Source organism: Miniopterus schreibersii, assembly GCF_964146895.1.
Source record: "Miniopterus schreibersii genome assembly, chromosome: 1".
In the NCBI taxonomy this organism is placed as follows: Eukaryota; Metazoa; Chordata; class Mammalia; order Chiroptera; family Miniopteridae; genus Miniopterus; species Miniopterus schreibersii.
Window position 1 is genome coordinate 118,462,478 of NC_138101.1, and position 21,908 is coordinate 118,484,385.

Genomic DNA, 21,908 nt, shown 5'->3' on the forward strand with positions numbered 1-21,908 from the left:
TTCACTGATTTTTAAAGAAAGTGGAAAGGAGGGAAGGTAGGGGAGAGAGAGAGAGAGACATCAATGTGTGAGAGAGACATATTGATTGATTGCTTCCAGCACATACCTGACTGGAGTGGGGATGGAACCTGCAACCCAGGTACATGCCCTAGACCCAGAATTGAACCCATGACCCTTTGGTGCACAGGCCAAAGCTCTAACCACGGAGAACACTTGCCAGGACGACAGATTTTCTTAAATGCCTTGCAACATTGTGTTTCTCATCCTTTGGTGAGGGGCTCTATGTGCATTTTATGGTGCACATTGAATACTCCAACAGTTTACAACTCTGTCTTACCCTTCATTTCTGCTTTCCTGGAGCCTCATTGTCAGTCAGAGTGAGCAGTTAGGGCTCTTTCAGGTCTCTTTTGGATGTGCATAACCCTGTGCTTGCACATGGCATTTTAGATCCTCCAAATATGTTGGAGTTTTTCAAAGCCCTCTATAGACATCTCATTTTCAAGATTTTCCTTTTAATGGTTTTGGACCAACCTCTTGTTTGTCCCAGCTGGTATCAACATCTCAGACACCTATTATGTGAAGTAATTGCCACCGATAGACTTTCCTCATTGAGTGAGCCCTGAGGTAAAAGACACACCTTTTGGAGTTTGTCCTGGATGTTGCCATTCAGGTTAAACAGTGATTATTCTGTTGGAATGGGGCTTTTTGAGGACCTCCAAACCCATTCTTTTCCTCCTGTGGCTGCTAGGTTGCTTGTTTTCCTAGATACCATGATTTCAATGCTCCTGGTTTTCAAGGCTACTGCAGAACTGGGGGTGGGAATATAGGAATAAGAAAAGTTAAAATGATATAAAGCTCGCTTTTCTTACTGAGATTCAGCCATTTTTCTTGAATAAACACTCACATAGCTTTTCATTAATTCTGACAGTTCTGAAAAAGTTGATTTTGCCATTTTTGCCCAGTATTTCCATTGTTGTTATACAGGATCAGATTATAGAGGATCAGGTCATAGAGGATCATGATCAGAGGCTTTGCCTCTGTTTATTCTTAAACTAAATATGGGCCTTTGAGTTCATTGTTTTTACAATGATGCTACTATGATTTTGGAAGTAACAACAACACAATTGGATAATTATCCAGACTGGTTGTTCTCCACTCTGGTTACACATTACCTTCAGAACTTAAAAATAATGTTCTCATGCAAGGGCCCTATCCCTGTTCTGTATATTGAGATTGAGGCCTAGGCATTTATATTTCTAAGAAATCAACTCACATGATTATTATATGAAACAGAGCTGAGAACCACCAGTCTAGATCTTACTCATTTTGAATCCAACAACAAAATATAGTACCTTACATTTCTGAGGCTGCTAATTTGTCAAATAAATAAATGAATGAATGTATAAATGAAAGTGGTTTTGATGCTATAAATAAACATAAGATTTATTATCTAATGACAAAGTTGTATTTTTACCAACTCATTCTTTCTGAAATTTTAAAACAGGTTCGAATATGTAGTAAAATATTTATTGCTACCTGAGTTATGTATATTGAACATTCACAAGGGTGAATGATATGTGGAATCAGATACATTTGAAGTGGTTATTAAGTTGATATTTTAGTTGTGTAAACTATTGGTAACAAATACGTTCTCAAAATAATATGAAAATACTACTAATAACAGCTATTATCATATTCCAGACACCTTGTTATATGCTTTATGTGTATCCCCTGAGTAACCCTTAAGAAATAAATACTATTATTAGTTCTGTTTTACAGATGAGGACATTGAAGCTTAGAGAGAAGTTAAGTAGCTTGCCCAAAGAGTTAAAATGTGATGAAGCTGGGATATGCCCCAGGTATTCTCACTGTATGACTTAAACTCTTAAGCCAGTGGTTCTCAAACTTTGATGCACATTGGCATCACCTAGAGATCTTTATGGATGCTGGCTCCCACCAAATACATTCTGATGTAATTAGTATGGGGTGCACCTTGGGCTTAGGGAATGTTAAAAATTCCCCTGGTGCTTTTCATGTGCAAGAAAGTTTGAGAACTGCTGTCTTAAAAACTATATTTTTTACCTAAGGAAAAACTATACCTAAGGAATTTATTTTAACATCAGAATATTTAGGTACATTTTTCACTTCAAAAATCCAGACAGCTTGCTTGGTTTCTCAAAGTAATATATAAAAACAGATAAATTTCACCTTGTGAAATTTACATCTAAAAGTTTACCTCTTTCCTCTGGCAGTTGTTCAACCTAATTTTGCTAGCATTCCCATAAGTGCAGGATGTGGGAATCCTGAGTGTATAGTAGCAATTCACTTGTAAAAGATATTGGGATTTTGGCTGGTTCAAAACTTAATGTGAACAAATAGGGTAATGTGATTGCTGAAGTAGTGCATGCAGTTGGCCACACTAGCAGAAGTACTGTTTCTAGATCACAGAAGATAAGAATTCTGTTACACTCTGCCCTAGTCAGACCATATCTGGAATGCTGTGTTAATCTTTGGGTATGTTTTAAAAGAAACTTTGATACTATTAAATGAGACTTATAAAAAACCATTTAATATGAAAATTAGTCAAAGGAAACCAGATACCTGGCTTCAAATATGAGAACATTCATGAAAATGAGGATTAGTTATAGTTAGCATAATGTTACAGTTCAGGTTCATTATGAGTTGAATGGACTCTTATCTGCTGAACTCATATGCTAACCACATATTTTTACAAAAATATGATGTAACAGACCCAACAAGTAAACTTTTGCAAAACAGTCTCTTCATAATTGAAGACTCTGTTTTGTTTTTGGCTTTCTTAATATACTATTTCATAAAGTTGAATTTTTTTTGTCTAGATTATGGTTTTAAATGTTTTTAGCACTGTTCAGGTGCATCTGATTGGATCTTAACAGGCAATTGCTTTACTTACCTTAATCTGTGGGTTACTGAGTACAAGTGGGGAAAAATTAAATATATATACTGTTTAAAAGTTTAAAAATTATGTATATATAATTGCATATATACACACATATTTTTATAAATAATAGCTATTTTATAATAATGTGAATTCAATTTGTTTAGCACCTGTTGTTCTTATAAACTTCTTTCAAATACATCATTGCTTAAGAATGTCATTTAATTAACTCTATGAGCCTCTGTATACACAATAGTGCCTCACAATTTAGACCACCCTATTAACAGAATATTGCATCTAAAGCAGAATCAACACAGGATATAGTAAAATGTAAAAATCACAGTTGCCTGTGATTTTTAAGAAAACTCTCTTAAATTAAGCTAGGGAAGTAGAAAAAGTCAGACACATTAAATTTATTTTCCTTATTTTTCTTCTGATTTAATGGGATAAAGCTATCCTCAAAGTATATGCTATGTTAGACTATGAGGACTTTATCATTTATTTTACCTGAAATTTATTTTTTCTGCAGTTCAGAAGCAAAAGGGTAGTAATTGATGTTCTAACTTTGATTTTTGAAGAACTACATTGGAAAGTGTAAAGTAATTCTAAGTCAGATATATATATAATTTATTTAAAGTTGTAGGACTTGTTTACTAGGAACAGAACAAGGATCTTATTGTGACAGAGCCACACAGTTTGTTTTCCTTGAGTATACAGGCTGGGGACAAAGTAGGTTTACAGTTGTTCATATGGAAAATGATGCAATAATTAATAAATAATAATATAAGAATAAATCTCTGTGTTTTGTGTACTCACAACTATAAACCTACTTTTGTCCCACCCTGAATATAGGTTGTATTTAGAATTTTAACTTACTAAATATACTTTTAGAACAAGATTTGCCTGTTTAGTTTTGGTTTCTTGACATGTTATTCTAATGTGAATGTAGCATTTTTAAAATGTTTTATATGCACTGTGCTATTTTAAAATCTTTTCCGAATACTATATTATGCATTGTATGATCTCTACATGCACAAAGCTGGATTTTTTATCTCTTCTGGATAAAAAATTTTGTCATAAGTCATGTTGTGCTTGCTTATGTGTGTTTTAAAGTTGCATTATGTTTATCTCACCTCATCAGAAAACTCCCAGTTATTTTTGCTGAAGGCAAGAGAGGGAGTGTCATACCCATTAGTTTAATTGCACTATTACCAGAATATCCAGTTTTCTATTCCGTTCATTAATCTGTAAACAGTGTCTTAATATTTTCCTATGAGTTAAATTTTAATCAAATGTGTTTTGCTACTTCATATTCTTCATCTTATTTGTGTATTTGACCTAATTTTGTTTAATTTGAACTTAACACCTTTTTCTATATTCAACCATTCAAGCTTTACTTTACTAGCAGTATGAAGGTGTCTCATACTCGCTTTTTCAATTACTGTTTTTATTTGTCTTAGGAAATGTCATTGGCAAGTTAGCTCCATCTCTTAGAATTGTTAATCCTCTAAATTGTGAAGATTCTTCTCACCATTTATAAACTAAGTTTTAATATGATAAATATAATTGTTGGTACTTTCAACAAGTTTAAGCCCATAGTGTATAGTAAAAAGACACTAAATGAGAAATCAGGAAATCTAACACTGATTTTTAGTTTTGTCACTAACTGTTCATGAACTTGAACCTTCCCGTTTATAAAATGGGGATGCCTGTGCCTCTTTAAGGCAGAGCTATGAGGATGAGATGAGATATGTGTGTGAAAGTCCTTTGTAAACTTCAAAAATGTAGGCTTCTGTTGTTATTACTATTAGTGGTAAGGGTTTTTCCCTTATAGATGAAAATTTGAATTGTGTATAACCCATATTGTACCAGTAGTGAAATTGGCAAAGACTAGTTTTTAAGATATGTGAGAAGGTGGAAAATGTGGTGAATTTTCCCAGTTGCTTAGCATTAGTGAAATACAGTTTTGGCAGAGTAATTACTTTTTCCATCCTCAAATATTCTGCCTCCCTTTCCATAGAAACTATGTGAAGCACGATGTCATATGTTTAAAATCTTTAAACAGAAAAATAAAAAAGAAGGAAAGAAAGAAGTCTCACCTTCAAAACAAATAAACAAACTTTGGAGAGGTCTGTAGGCTTGAGTCTTAACATTTCACTGTCCCACAGATTGTAAACATTACAAGGCCTCAGTGCGCCATGCCCATGATCTCATTGAGACTTTGGCTCCCTGTACATCATACCATGTACCTTAGGAAGTTCTTGGATCAGAGGCAGATGTGATCACTTTTGTTATTTTTCCCAGTATGGTGCCAATTCTGTGATTTACTGTGGCTACTGATAAAGCAGCAGGAGAATCAGGAAGCTCCTAGACTGTGAGGGTAAATTGATCTTATCAATTTATATTCCATCTTACAAAGCTAATGTTCTTTTCTCTTTAGTGCTTGTGACTGTGGTTAAGTATCTTAAGGTTTTAGTCCCCTTATTCCTTTTATTTTTTCATAATTCAACACACATTTATTGAAAGTCCACTGAGTGATAGACATAGAGTATATTCCAAGGGAGAATCAAAGAACAAGGCCAGGGGTCTCTTCTGGACGAACTCACAAATTAATGGGGAATGGACCCATGAGAAAATAATTATAATATAATAAAAAATGGCTATAGATAAATGCCCAAATCAGATTTTAGGATTAGTTTAGGATTTTAGCTCAACAGTGTCATCAAGGCCCCAGGCTATTTTCTCCTTTCTGTTCTGCCAGTCTCGGTGTGGCCTGTGATTATTCCTTATTATAAATAGGAAAACTGTTCCAGAAGATTCCTAGGAGATAGGTTCTCAGAACTCACTGGCCATAATTGGGCCCTATCTAGCCCACCCCTAAACAAATAATTGACAAAGGGAATGAGACTTTCAGAATAGGCTTAGTCTAGTCAAAGATGACCTCTGGGGTATAGGGGCAGTGTCTCCTGATTCTTGTGTGTGACAGACACCCCAAAAAATCAAGGCTTGGCAAACACAGGGGGATGAAGAAATAGATTTTGGAGAAAAATATCTATAAGAATACAGAGGGGAATGACCAATACTGAGAATGGGAGTGGGAAGAAAAGCGTGGAAGAGATGTTATTTAAACTGCTATTTTAAAAATGTATTACAGAGATCAAACTAATGGTTGCCAGATGGGAGGGGGGCTGGGAGACTGGGAGTAAAAAGTGAAAGGGATTAAGAAGTACAAATTGACAGTTTAATAATAGTATGTAAAGTACAGCATAAAGAATATAGTAAATAATATTGTAATAACTGTGTATGGTGTAAGATGGGTCCTAGACTTATTGGAGTGATCATTTCACAAGGTATATAAATGTTTGATCACTATGTTGTACACCTGAAACTAATATTGTATGCCAAATGTAATTGAAAAATAATTTTTTTAAAAAAACAAAGGACAATAGTCTGGCCAGAGTGGCTCAGTTGGTTGAGGATTGTCCTGTGTTCTAAATAGTTGCCAGTTCTATTCCCAGTGAGGGCACATACCTGGCTTGTGGGTTTGATCCTTGGCTGGGGCACATACGGAAGGTAACCAATGGATGTTTCTCTCTCACAATGATGTTTCTCTCTCTCTTTCTTTCTCTCTCTCTTTCTCTCTCTCTCTTTTTGTCTCTCTAAGCATGTCTTTGGGTGAGGATTAAAAAATTTTAAAAATAAAAAATAAGAATGAGCAATGGAGAAACAGATGGTTAAGTTATTTTTGGAAGGAAGCCCATAGATGTAGCAAATATAATAGATTTTTGGTATCATGAGAGATGAGATTAAAGAGATACAGAAGTTGAGTCTAATCTACTAGGGAAAAAAAAGTAGTTCATAGAAATTTGGCTGAGGAAGTAACCTTTGATTTGAATACTGCCAAATAGAATCGAGAAAGAAAATAAAGTTAAGGTGCATTTTTATAGGAGGTTGGGCTCTAAAATGAGTACACAAGAAAAAATAAGATAAAGTTCAGTTTATCATTATATACTCCTGAGATTGTCCACGCAGTATACATGCAGTACCACAGTCTACAGTCCTGTAGAAGTTTTAACTTTAAAGTCCAAGAACCACCAAATTAGTCTAAAGGACAGAACGAAAGAAACTGCCTACATGGTCTATGCATGAAGACAATTCTGTTTTTAAAGTTACTTCTTAAACAGGAAAGCATAGAGAATTCTATTGTTTTTACTTGTCTGTAGCACTTACACTATTCTATTTTAATATGAAATCTCTAGATCACTTAAAAACAGAGCTTCAAACTTTATGAAGCAAAAACTGATAGAACTGAAAGGAGAAATAGAAAAATTCAGTATAGTTTGAAATTTCAACACTTCTTTCTTTGCTGTCAATAGAAAATTAGGAAATAAGTGAGGATATAGAAGACCTAAACAACTATACCAACCAATTTAAACATAACTGATAATAATTTAGCATTCCACCCAACAACAGCAGAATACGCATTCTCTTAAAGTGCATTTGGGACATTCACTAAGCTGGACCATATTCTGAGACATAAAACAAACCTTAAGAAATCATAAAAATTAAAATTATGGCAGTTCTTTGACCATAATAAAATTAAACTAGAGCTCAATAGCAGAAAGCTGGAAAATCTGCAAATGTTTCGAAATCTAAAAACATGCTTCTAAATAACCATGAACCAAAAAAGAAGTCACAAAGAAAATTAGAAAATATTTTGAATTGAACGAAAATGAAAACACAGTGTATCAAACATTGTGGAATGCATCCACAACACTGCTTAGAGGAAAATTCATAGCATTAAAGACCTACATTAAAGAAATATTATCTAAGTTTTTAAAAACTAGAGAAAGAAGGGCAAATAAATCCCAAAATACATAGAAGGAAGGAAATAACAGTTAAGAGAAAATATTAATGAAATTAAAAGAAGAAAAACCAATAGAAAAAAATAAAAGGCTGGTTCTTGGGGAAAAAATCAGTAATATTGATACACCTCTATTTACTTTGATTAAGAGAAAAAGAGAGAAGATACAAATTACCAGTATCAAGGATTAAAAAAAGTGAGATCATCATTATAGACCCTACAAATACTGAAAGGATAGTAAGTGGATGTTATGAGCTAGATACTTAACCATTCCTACTTACTTAGAAAAATGTATCCTCAGATGAAAAGCCTGTTCATGAAAGTTTATAGAGAATTTATTCATAATTTTAAAAATATGGAAACAAACCAAATACCTTTCATCTGGTAAATAAACAGTGGTACATCCACAAAATAGCATGTGATTTAGCAATAAAAATGGGTAGAGTACAGCTACGTGCAACAACATGGCTTAATTTCAAATGTGTTAGAAGCTAGATTCAAAGGGCTTCATACCATAATCATTCCATCTATAAGACATTCTGGAAAAGGTAAAAATATAGGGACTGAAAATAGATAAAAGGTTTCCAGGGATTGAGAGTAGGAAAAAGTATTTATTCTGACAGGATAACATGAGGGAGTTTTGGGTGTGATGGAAGAGTTCTTCTATATCTTGATTGTGTTGGTGGTTACATTACTTACGTGTTTGACAGAAGTCATAGAACTGTAATGCAAAAAAGTGAATATTAATGTTCACAAGAAAGAAGAAAGAAAGAAAGAAAGAAAGAAAGAAAGAAAGAAAGAAAGAAAGAAAGAAAGAAAGAAAGAAAGAAAGAAAGAAAGAAAAGAAAGAAAGAAAGATTTCTATGACCTTAAAAAGAAAAGATGTATTAAAAGTTCAGTCAGTTTTCAGGGCTGGGTAGGAGTTTAGAAAGGCATCCAGGTAAAAAAACCAAAAACAACATAGTTAAAGATGTAAAAAACATGACATTATAGGGAACAACAGTAATCCTAGAAGCTGGAGTATAGTTTATGCAAAAGACTATACTAGGAAATAAGAGGATGAGGTTGGGCCAGACAGGAAAATGACTGAGACCTTATCCTGAAGAAAATGAAGCACCAGCCTTGGCCAGGTGGCTCAGTTCACTGTAGCATCATCCCATGCACCCAAGGTTGAGGGTTCAATTCCCAGTCAGGGCACATGTCGAGGCTGTGGGTTCCATCCCTAGTTGGATGTTTCTTTCTCACATAGATTTTTTTTTTCTCTCTCTGTCTGTCTCCCTTCCTCTCCCTCTCTGAACAATAAACATGTCCTTGGGTAAGGATAAAAAAAGAAGGAAGAAAATGAAGCACCAGGAGAGGATTATAAGAACTCAGCAGTCCTTTTGTCAATGTCTTTCTAGTTTTTTTGGAGGTCTGACACTCGTTCTCAAGCAGGATCCTCAGGAAGGGCCTGTGTTAGCAGCATTCCCTGAAGTCTTCCATGTTTATGATAGTTTGAGACTTGAAGGCTATTTTGGCTGGATCTTAGAATCTTGGCTCACGTTATCTGTTAAGTAGCTTACATATGTTATTCCTTCCCCTGTGCGTAAAACATTGCTATTGAAAAGTCTAAGGGTAATATCATATTCTTTCCCTTAGAAGTGACTTGGTCTTTTTGCCTAGATGACCAAGAAATTATTTTCTTTTTTATCCAAGTCCAGTAGTTGTACTAAAATGTCTTAGTGTTAGTCCATTTTGGGCCAATTTTTTCCTGATATATAAAGTGACTTTTCAATATATTTTAAGGTTTTATTATTTAAGGAGAGAGTTTTCTTGAATTATAGTTTTTAAAATTTACTCTGTTGTATTACTTTGTTTCCTTCTTGGGGACTCTTACCATACATATGTTTGATCTTCTCTGCCTGCTTGTTCTCTTGAATTTTTTGTTAGCTCTTTTTCCATCATTTTGGAGTTTTCACATCTTCTTTTTATTGAAAGATATTGCCTTCATTGTTTATTTTGCCTTGTGTTCCTTCTAGCTTACTATTCATTTCCAAAAGAATGTTTCTTTTATTTCTAATTCTTTATGTTTTTCACCTCTCTTTAAATATTTTTTTTTCCTAAAAAGATATCTTTATTGATTTCAGAGAGAGGAAAGGAGGGGAAGAGAGAGAGATAGAAACATCAATGATGAGAGAGCCATTGATCGGCTGCCTAGCCCGCAACCCAGGCATGTGCCCTGACCGGGAATCGAACCCCGATCGCCTGGATCCTAGGTCGATGCTCAACCGCAGAGCCACACCCGGCCGGGCTAAATATTTTTCTTAATCACATAAGTTATGAGCTTTAATAATTCTAATTTATATTTTTATTTCATTGCTTCTGTGATTCTTTTAGCTCATTTTGTAATTATAATAACTGTATGTGGAAATTGATTATAGTATTTTTCTATTGCTTATGTTTAAGTGAAATGAGTTTTGATGATCTTTTAGAGAGAGATGTGAGACATGGTAGCATTTCTAATTTCATGGTCCTCAGGTTACCATTTTTGTTATTTTCACAGTGATGGAGAGCGGATTCAGACTCCTCTGTTCCCCTCCTCTCTTTTTATCTGGACCCTCTCATTCCTTCACCCCATTGTCCTAGTCTTGCTCAATTTGGATGCAGCCCTCAGTAGTTTCTTTTCAGAATAGGGCTTTGTCGTAGGAGAGGATTTCAGTTTGTAATTTTAAGAATTCACAGAACTCAGACCTACAGTATGTTCCAGCACCATCAGACCTGATAGCATTTTTTTCATCTTATCCACCAAACAGAGTCTGAAAAGTTTATTCCAAGTTACTGTTGCTGTTATGAGCTTTCTAGTGAAACCTAATGGCAATTCAGTTTCCCTGGCTCTCAGGGCATTCTCTAAGCCTTTTCTCTGTAGGTTCTGGCACTGTCTTAGAACATGTGGATTTTATAGTGCTTGGTAGTTTGTCCCAATCTGCTTGTATTTTGGGGTTGGTCAAGATACCTTGTCACCTAGTATTGTTGTATACACTGTCCCTTTTTTGTTTTGCTCTGCTAGCTAGTTGTTTATAGGGAGATTCAAAAACTAAGCCACCATAAAAAAGAATGGAATCTTACCATTTGCGACAGCATAAATGAACCTAGAGGGTATTATGCTAAGTGAAATAAGTCAGTCAGAGAAAAAAAATACCATATGATTTCACTTATATGTGGAATCTAAATAGAAAAATAAATGAACAAACAAAATAGAAACAGACTCATAGATGCAGAGAACAGACTGATGGTTGCCAGAGGGGAAGAGGGTTGGGGGGATTAGTAAAAAATGTGAAGGGTTTAAGAAGTACAAATTGGTTGTTACAGAATAATCATGGGGATGTATAGTACAGCATAGGAGATATAGTCAATAACATTCTAATAACTATGTATGGTGCCAGGTGGGTACTTGAAATATCGGGGAGATCAATTTATAAAAGTGTATGATTGTGTAAACACTAATAGAAACTAATAGAAAACTAATAGAAAATAATATTGAATGTCATATGTAATTAAAAAATAAAAACTATGCCACCATCATCTTTCCAGAATTCCTCTAGTTTTCTTGAGAAAAAAATTGTTCAGTAATTTCATAACTGGCAAATATATTAGATTACTGACACATATAACATCTCTTAGAAACGTTGAGCTTTTAGGCTACATTTTTGAAGTTCCCTGAAATTCTAAGAGATGTTGTCTTTGCTTTTGAATTTACATGTGTATTTACTTTTTTCAGACCAAGTATGTGGTTAGGATTCACATAATTGTGATATTATAGAGTGGCTTTGGGATCAGGCATATCTAGATTCAAATCTGCAACTTGTCTTTTTTTTTTTTTACAATAATTTGGATTAAATTACATTCTTTTGATTTGATTGAATCCTAATGCATAGAAGTGTAATAGGTGACAATGATGAAGACAGTTAAAAGTATAATAATTTATTTTGCATTATATAAAAACTTTATTGTGGAATTTTAGAAAAAATGGTAATTAGATAATTTTATTAATATATCATAATTTGGAAGTGTGTCCTAAATATCAGAAATTGTATTTAAATTTGACATTGAGAACAAGGTTAACAATATTGCTGACATCATTTTCCATTGCAATTGGGAGAGGCAACAAGTTGTGGGAAAAAGATTCTTTGCCCTTACACTTGGGAAGACCCTGACTTGGTTCTTCCTTCACCATGTACTAGAAGCTTAGTTATTTTTTTGTTGTATCCTCAGTGAAAGTTTCCTTCTATAGCTGCAAATTTGTATACAATCAAATTCAATGAATGTTAATTGAGCATATATACTCACTGCCAGAAACTGTCATAGACACTGGGCAAACAACAGTGAATAAGAGAGAGTTTCTACACTCTTGAAACAGAGTTCAAAGTAAAAGGCAAACAAGCCACTATGGCATACAGTGGTAAGTGCTATTATAATATAGAAGAACCAGGTAGGAGCAGCTTAACCCAGACCTGAGGTTCAGGAAAGGCTTCCTGAAGAAAATGGTACCTCAGTTAGTAGCTGAGGATGTGTAGGAATTCCCAAACTAACAGGAAAGTAGACAAAAGGGGCACGTGTAAAGGCATGGAGACATGTGCAAGTAGCACATTTGAAGACATGAAACTTTAAGGACTAATGCCTAAGCTGTGGTCCCAATACCGGCTGAAATTCAGACTCACCAGGAGAGTTTTTAGAAATCCAGATGTTTTTTATAGCCCCCACCCCAGCCTTAATAAATCACATTCTCAAAGAATGAGTGTCAGGATTCTGATTATTGGCTCCTGTGGGAGCCCCTGGAATAGAGTGTGTGAGGGGAGTTGGAGAAGGGGAATCAAGGTGGGAAAGAGAGGCAGGGAAACCTGGGGTGCACTGTGAAGGGCTTGGAAGCCACGTGTGGGTTTGAGTTTTATCTGAAGAGCAGGGGGCAGTTATGGAAGGACTTGAGGGCTATGGGATGAGATGATCAGATTTATGATGCATAAAGATCACTAAGTTTACTAAAACATGGACCCTACGTTTATGAGGAACACAATCCAGTTTATGAACTTCAACAGCTTTGAACCTCAGTTTTAAAATCTAAAATGGAAATAATATCTACTTAGCATCTTTATTTTTAGGCTTAACTAAAAAAGTTTATGCAAAGTGCGTCTATTTGGCACTCAAAAGATATTAATGTCTATAATCTGAGAGCTAATTAGTGGACACTACACAGCTGCCATCATACATCAGGTGAGGTGGGATTTCTGTTCAACCATTTGTTTTTAGGTTCCTCCAGAAACCCTTTTCCTCTGCACACACCTAGAGCACCGGAACTGCCTTCCTCTGTCCCACTCCTTGCTCTTGCATGTTCTTAACTTGTTACAGTCTTTAAGCTGATGACTTCTGGATCTGCACAGCCAGCCTTGGTTTTCTTTCCTAAGGACCAAACCCATATATCCACCTGACTCTTGGATGTCTCCACATAAGTGCTTATGGGCACTTTATCCAAATTATGTGTTCTGACAGCAAATACCACCTTTCCCTTCCCCAAGAAAACAAAACAAAACCCGCCTTTCCAACATTAGCACCACTAGGTCAAGCCAGAAACATGGGAATCATCATCGAGTCATTTGTCTTTATCTTCTCTAATCAGCCCTCTAATCTGCCCCCTTCTCTCTAGGCCTAGACCATTACCTTCATCCAAACTATCCCTACATGTTACCTGAACCAGTGAAATAGCCTCTGAGTTCCCAGCACCACTCTTTGTCCCATCTTCAGCCCTTTAATCTTGAAAGAGCTTCCAAGAAACAAAATTGATAAAATCCCCTCCCCACTTCACACCCCTCCACAATTGAACCTCTTCACTGGCTTTCAACTGCCCATAAAAGCAACTCCAAACTCTCTACAAAGGCTTATAAGACCCATCAAGATCTCACCTCTTAAGTCTCATTCCCCTCCCCCCATTCTCTCTTTTGTGTTTTATGCTCTAACCATTGTGAACTAGGAAAAAGTCACCTTCTCTCTCACTCTCAGATCTATATTTCATGATGGTTCCTCCACCCAGAGGCCCCCTGGTTTGTCAGGCCTTGGTTTACAAAGGTCCTGTTGGGAGGAAGTCCTTGAATCTTCACACCAGTTGAGGTTCCCTTGTTGGATGTATTTGCAGTATCTTTTGTTGTTGTTGTTGTTGTTAATCCCCACCTGAGAATATTTTTTCCATTGATTTTTTTTTTTTTTTTTTAGAGAGAGAGTGGAAGGGAGGGAGGGAGGGGAAGGGAGAAAGAGAGAGAAACAGCGAAGCGATCTGTTGCCTCCTGCACACACCCCAACTGCCAGGATGAACCTGCAACCCAGTTATATGCCCTTGACTGGGAATCAAACCCGCGACCCTTTGGTGTGCGGGCTGACTCTCTAACCGCTGAGCAACACCAGCCAGGGCTATTTGCAGAATCTTTACCTCTTCTCCCTTAGGGCTGTTCATTAAACTTGTAATTTCTTAATGCCCATGTTCCCCACAGATTGTAAGCAACATGATAGCAAAAGGGTATACACAGTCAATCCATATTATTCACATATTTGAATCACTTGGGCATTCACCTAATTGCTAACATTTTTTTATAACTAATAATATATAACTAAGAATCTTTTCAGGAATTCATCTACTTGCTAAAATTTTTTTGTAACTGCAAATTTAATATTCATGACACTTTTTTGATCATTCTTGGAAAAATTTGAGTTGCCCAATACTCATGTTCTCAGCTGAGGGCGAACAAGATGATGCTCTGCCTTCTTGTTTCAGCTCTCATACTATTAATAAGCATGCATTTTGTAGTCTACTTAGTGCCACATTTTTCACATTTTTGTGGGGATTTTAAAAATGACTTTACCATTTAAAATGGCCCACAAGAATAGTGCTAAATTGCTCTCTAGTGTTTCTAAGCACAAGAAGGCTGTAATGTGCCTTACAGAGGAAATATGTGTGTTAAATAAGCTTCGTTCAAGCTTAGGTTATAGTTTGTTTTCCATGAGTTCAATGTCAATGAATTAAATCAAGCCTCTGTCTATCCTCCCTATACCCTCCTCCACCTCCCCCCACCCCCTTCCCCTTGAGTGTCAGCACACTGTTGTCCATGTCCATGAGTTTTTCTCTTTTTTTCTTTTTCGCTCAATCCATCCACTCCCCCCAAGCCCAGCACCCCCCCCCCCAATAGCTGTCAGCCTGCTCTCTATGAGTCTGTCTTTATTGTGCTTGTTAGTTCACTTTGTTCAATGATGTGTGATAGAATTGTGCCCCTGAAACCTGTATAATTTTGTTAACCAGTGTCACCCCAATAAATTCAATAAAAAGTAGAAAAACAAAATATGAAATAAGATGCCTTTAAACAGAAGAACAGCTTTGCAGGAACCTAACCCTGTATTTCCCTTAGGAGTATTGGTTCAGTATTCAATTATTCTACTTTATGATGATTTTATAGAACATAACTACTGCAAATTATAAGATTCAATTGTATTTTGTTAACCTCTACATCTCCAATAGTTAGTACACTGACTCATATAATAGTTGTTCAATAAATATTCATTGAAACGGATTTGTGTGTATGTATGTCTATATACACACATACTTTATACATAAATACAGAGAAATTATGAAAAATACAGAAATAAACTGAATTTGTTTTTAATGGCACAGGTCTACTTTACAGTTTTATCATTACTTTTTGCTTTTAAAAATGCTAAATTTAAGTTTATTATTGGCATCTTTATTTTTGTTCATTTCTAGGATGCTGGAGAAATGGTTCGTTCCTTTGTTGGTGGTTTGGAGCTTGTTGTCAATTTACTGAAATCAGATAATAAAGAAGTTTTGGCAAGTGTATGTGCTGCTATTACCAATATAGCAAAAGATCAAGAAAATTTAGCTGTTATTACAGATCATGGGGTTGTCCCTTTATTGTCCAAGCTAGCAAATACAGTAAGTAATATGTCTTTTTTATTTTAAATGCATATTGCCATAAGATATGGTGTAGAGGCAAAAACAATGTGTTTTAAGATCAGACACCTGGGTCCAAGTTTAATATCCATCACTTATGAAGTATAAGATTTTGGTTCATTCATTTCATTTCTCTGAGACTAATACATGTTAAAGTATCTTTTAAGGTAACTTTAAAGTACAGTGCTATAATTTTCACATCATTATTATTATACTTAAGATAATTGTTCATGCCAACTTTAGAAATTAAATGTGCCTCTCCCAGCTTAGCAAGCTTGGATTGACTGCATTCTTGAGCTAGGAGACTTTGGCAGTCACTGTACTGTTTATCCAGAGCTGTGTCAGATAGAATAAGTGACCTTGAGAGATGAGGACTTCATCATGACCAGGGGTGTCTGAGCATAGCCTGGACCACCACCACTTGGCAAAAAAGTCATAGAGCAGAAATTCAATCATTGGAAGGATGCTTGGTCTGGAAAGGCCAGCTAATACTGAGTTCCTAAGACTATCCACCAGATTCAGGTAAGGACACCAAGTTGTTGCCTGAATCAAGAGAACAGTACAATTCATAAACAGAAAACTGTATCCTTATATAATTAATTATCCTTGTACAATTAGTTACACACAAAGAGAAGGATATAATGTCATAAAGAATACAGAAAGGAAAATGGCAGACTCTAAACACATCATTGTTTGCTGCACTGTCTTCTCCCTCTTGGGAAGCAAGGCATATTACTGATGTTGCAGTATTCCTAGGGTGATGAAGTACAATTAACCCACTTATTCCAGTAAGTAAAATGCTCCCTTAAGAATGTCCTAGATTCCTTAGTTATATTTATTACTAAGCCACTTGTGTATCTGTAATTCCTTTTACTCAAAAGGAAACTGAGCCTTGAGCAAATAATAAATAATAATAATAATAATAATAATAATAATAATACCAGGCAAATAACTAATGCCAGCCCCGGATCACCTTTGAATTCACTGACAATGTTCAGTTCCTAAAATGAGAATTTAGGATTGAAACATGGTCCATTGGTGACCCACCAAAATACTAGTTCCCTTCAAGACAGCATCTGAGTAGCTAGCTAGCCATTCTCTCTGCTATGACTATTGGCATCTTACTGTGTAATAAATGTTTAGTGCATAAACATGATCTCACAGGATCATACCACCACTCGTTTCCTTTATGCAGAATAACGATAAACTCAGGCGTCATCTAGCAGAAGCCATTTCCTGCTGCTGTATGTGGGGCAGAAACAGAGTGGCCTTTGGTGAAAACAAAGCAGTGGCTCCACTGGTGCGTTACCTGAAATCGAATGACACCAATGTGCATCGAGCAACAGCTCAAGCCTTGTACCAACTCTCAGAAGATGCTGATAACTGCATCACCATGCACGAGAATGGCGCAGTCAAGGTACAGCTGGTTGGCTTTGTGGTTTCGTCCAAGTTAGGCAAATGTAGTCTGGAAAGAAACTTAAGTAACGTTACAATTTTACTGAAGGGGGTATTTGGACAAACAAACCTGCCTCCTTGTTGGGTCATAGCTGCAGGTGAACCATATGTTATCATGGATTATGCTGTAGAAGAGTTGCATGGAGGGAGAATTTTTCTAAGTCAAAGAATATAAAATGTACTCAGTAAAATAAGTAATCATTTGTAATTTGAACTTGATTAAAGGAAATATACAGTGTATGAACAATCAATGGTATTAATAATTCTATTTAATGCATTACTTATTTAGTACTTTAATAATAAAATGTAGGAACCAACTGAACGGCAAAGGAACTGACTGAAACAGCAACTAGTCGGCAGTTTGACAGTCTGAACCATAATCGGAAAGGACCATTTCAAACACATATTTTTTTCAAAAATATATCTGTGCACCAAGTTTTCTGTGCCTTTAACCAATGGACAGGTAGGAGAGTTTCTGCACACAGACTGTAATGTATCTATGTATTACATAGTTCACTTGCAGCTATGACCCACCTATAACACATGGTTCACCTGCAGCTTCTGAGTGGAATCTTTTGATGACAATAAATATAAAATACTTAGGAGTACAAGAACAGCTTACATATATTAGGAAAAATTGATTTAAAGTATTAGCTCTTTTCTATAGCTTATTTCATTGTACAACATAATTTTACTATTTATTACCTCAGTTGGAGCCTATGATAACATATTTACATTTTGAAATGCATGCCCAAAGTGGGCTTAATCTTTTAAGCAAGCGTTAATAAAATCTCTAGTTAATCATTAAGATCTGGTCAAATTTATACATGCCGAATATGAAACATCTTAGGAGGATTAAGACTCTTAAAATGCCAGTTGATAATTTTTTGAAGTGATTATTTTAACTTATCTTTCAAATCTATCATAGTTTAGCATGATGTTAACTTTTCTGAAATTAAACTCAGTTTACAGATAAGTGCGTCAAACTTTCCATTATAAATCTGTTCTTACAGTACATAAGTTAAGTCAAATTTGTTTCTGACAAAAAGCTGGCATAAAAAGCACCTTTTAAACTAAGCACTAATTTTTCAAAGTAAATTATAAAAAATATATTGGAATGCTAAAGAATTATAAATGTTGTCACTTCTATGTGATAATGGTCACACTTCACAAAAGAAGACATTTCTAATTTTAAAATTACTGTATACATTCAGTTCTTGAACAAGACTTATATAGCCTAACATGCCATAAGTATACAGTTTAAAAAATGAAACTATAACATTTAATTAGTTTGGTAAAGTATCTGACATATAACATGTGTTTAGACAATTGCCAGTTGCTTTAAGAAGAGAATATCTAAGTTACTCAAAATTTTAAAATTTAATGAGGTTTGCATGTTACCATTCAATTGACATAAATGCCAGGTGTATGTGCAACTCTCAGTTACTTCTAATGGAAATCAATAGATAATTCAGATAATTTATGAATTGTATTCTGCTATGAAACATGTTGAAACTGTGTTCACTCACCCACACAGCTTTTATGTATTAGAAAAAGAATGCAATAAGAATGATTAGGGTGAGGGAACAGGAAAGAGAAAGGCAAAGAAAGGGTTTGTTGTGCTCTAGACCCTTTTCTGCATCATTTTATGGTGTCTTGAGGGTCTCTCTGTCTTGTCCGGTTACATTCCTAACTACCTGCTGTTTCTACTGGAGGATAACTGGAAAGAACAGGACTATTTTTTCTTTTTTACTGTTACTCTGTGGAGGCAGGTCCTACCATGGGCTTTCCCTCTTGGGGCCATGGGGAACAGATAAGGACCCACGTCTCCCTTCTCTGGTTTTCTTCAAGGAGGAAAAAAAGTGGCATACTGTGTTTATGTAGAAAAAATTGAGGTTTGGTAGTTGCTTGGATCTGGAGAATAAAGGACAGGGTTGAGTCAAAAATGACTCTAGGTTTTGGGCTAGATGAAGAGAAAGATTTCTTAGCCAAGATAATGCAAGAAAATAGTTGGCACAGTAGGGTGGTTAAAATACCTGCAGTGAACATGCCACAGTGTGTCACTGCTAACATTTCTGATACCAAATGCATATAAACTTTATCCACTACTTGGGCAGATCCCTGCTGTTTTTATTCCTAATTGCTACTAAACCTTTCAAGTCAAATACTTACAGTGTTATTTCCCAGGTCTGCAAATATTCCTGCTGCAGCTGCTCATGAGCAATATTGACAGGCTCTTTGACAATTACCAGACTCATCTTGTCACCCTGTTCATAAGTAATTTATTCCAGAGTTAGCTTCCTTCGTCGTTCAGTTTCCTCAACAGCAGTGGCTATGTCATGCAATGTATCTGTGTCATGCCAACTTATGTTTATTCTATAATAACGGTGAAGAAGCAGGATCAGGGGTCTGGGATAGATTGAGTTCAGTTTCTAATGTGTTCAATTTAAATGGTCTGTTTGAATTTTTGGTCAGAGCAGTGCTGTCCAGTAAGAATGTATTGTAAGCCACATATGTAATATTAACTTTTCTAGTAGCCAAAGTTTAAAAGAAAAAAAATTCATTTTAGTAATATATTTAATTTAACCTAATATATCCAAAATATTATTTCAACATATAGTCAATATGAAAAATACTAATATTTTACTTTTTTGTGTGTATATTAAGTCTTCAAAGTGTGTTTTACAATATATCCCAATTTGGACCAGCCATATTTCAAGTTCTGACCAGTAGCTAGTGGTTTTCTTATTGGACAGCACAAGTCTAGGGACAGGAGAGGAGAAAATTCAGGAAGTATCAGTGAAAAGGTATTAAGACACCAGTGAGGGTGGGTAAGATGCTTTTGGTACAGAGTTTAGAGAAGCCTGGGAAATCTCTACATTTTTACTCACAGAGCATGAAAATTAGGAAGAAGAGCTGTCAACGTAAACTCAGGAAGTTACTAGGTTATCCAGGTGTTCTAGAAGCCAAAGAAAGAGTGACTTTCCAAGGGATTTGTGTTCAAACACTGCTAAGCAGTCAGCAAGGATTTCCTGATTCTGTTATGTTGAAAAATAATCCTTGTGTTCGAGCCTTTGCTAGTAAGAGTCTCTTCTAGATGAGTCAACAAATCCCCTGATCTAGGAAGTACAATGTGATAGAAATAATCCAATCCTTATTCCCTTTTTGATTGTACACAGACCTCCTCAAAAATATCAGCACAGGGTCTTGTGTCATTACAAAACCTTGTGAATGTGGATGCAGAGCTGTTGGTAACTTTATTGAAAATATTGAGAAGTCTAGGAGATGTACCAAAGTTATTTGCTAATTATAACAAAACTGTAACATAGGAAAGTAATATGGGGGGAAAGAAATTGCAGGAAAAACTGAGCAAGACAAACCCTGTCCTAAGACAGAAAAAAGTGATTGAATAGAAGATGAGGAGCACCTATAGAAGGCATTAAGCTCCCTTCCCCGTGGTGACATTGGGTTTGTTTTTGCAAATATCTATACCAGGCAAGTGAAAGCTACATTATGGCCCATAACTTTCTGGAAGGCAGGAGATTTAAGTAATTGCAGAAAATATAGCCAGAAGTGGGTCCAGGAGTGAGTGAGGAGAGAGCATTTCCATTTGGGTGGAGCAAAAGGGTTGCCTTGGCTGACTCACAGACTCAGCACATGGAGTGTGTTCCAGAGAACCTGGACGATGACCCCAGGAGCAAACACACCTCATAGCTTTTGAAGCCTGGCTTAGGAAAAGAAAATATCGCTCAGACTTTAGAGGCTGAGATCACCCAGGATTTCAGTGTCTTTATATGTAGTCTATATGCATACTTAATGTTTGATCGAGCTATAATATTTTCTATTAATTGAAGCTCATAATGTGCCTTTGTGGTATGAGAACTTTCCTCACATTGCAGATATTTCCTGGGGTGCTGGGGATTGTGCACTTGGTGGGAATTAAATTACTTTGTAGGACTATTAGGTATCAGTGACTATTTAATGATACCACATAGAGAGCCATATACAGACTTGTTTCTAATTGACTTTTTTTTAAATTACATTTTTTCCTTTAAAAAATTGAGAAAGAAATTTATGATTACTTTAAGGGTTTCATTAAATGAGAGTTCAGTTTATCATGCTTAACTTAATATCAATACACATATCAAATATTTTCCTTATTTCATTTTTATTTTTTAATTTAGAAATGTAATAGCTTTATTAAGGTATAATTGACATGCACATGCATATATTTAAAAGGTAAAATTTAATAAGTTTTCACACATGCACGTGCACACACACACACGTACATCCAGTAAGCCCTCCTTCTTGCCCCTCTCTGTCCCAAGGGCAACCACTGATCTGCTTTCTGTCAATATCAATTAGTTTGCATTTTCTAGAATTGAACATAAATAGGATCACATAGTATGTACTTCTTTTTTTGTTTGGCTTCTTTCACTCAGCGTAATTATTTTCATATCCACCTATGTGCTCACATGTGTCAGTAGTGCACCCCTCTGTTGCCGAGTAGCGTTCCATCCCAGCTTGTTTATCCCTTCATTGCTGATGGCATTTGAGTTCTTTCCAATTTGGGGTTATTGCATATAAAGCTGCTGTGGACTTTCATGTACAGGTTGTGGTGCGGACATGTACTTTCACTCCTCTTGGGTAAACAACTGGGAGTGCCCGGCTGGGCCGTATGGTAACTC

The 21,908-nt window shown here is 35.7% G+C and overlaps 1 protein-coding gene across 4 annotated transcripts in view; it reads left to right on the forward strand.

The window, feature by feature from the left end:
* The window catches only part of ODAD2 (outer dynein arm docking complex subunit 2), a 199,421-nt gene that overhangs the window by 133,289 nt on the left and 44,224 nt on the right, over positions 1-21,908 (forward strand). For 3 of the 4 annotated variants that reach the window (XM_081142035.1, XM_081142034.1, XM_081142036.1), the window contains 2 exons: positions 15,559-15,747; positions 16,961-17,182. The exons of the other annotated variant lie outside the window; for it this stretch is intronic. In XM_081142035.1, the coding sequence (XP_080998161.1) occupies positions 15,559-15,747; positions 16,961-17,182 (411 nt within the window). The remainder of the gene's footprint in view (positions 1-15,558; positions 15,748-16,960; positions 17,183-21,908) is intronic. 4 annotated transcript variants of the gene reach the window in all.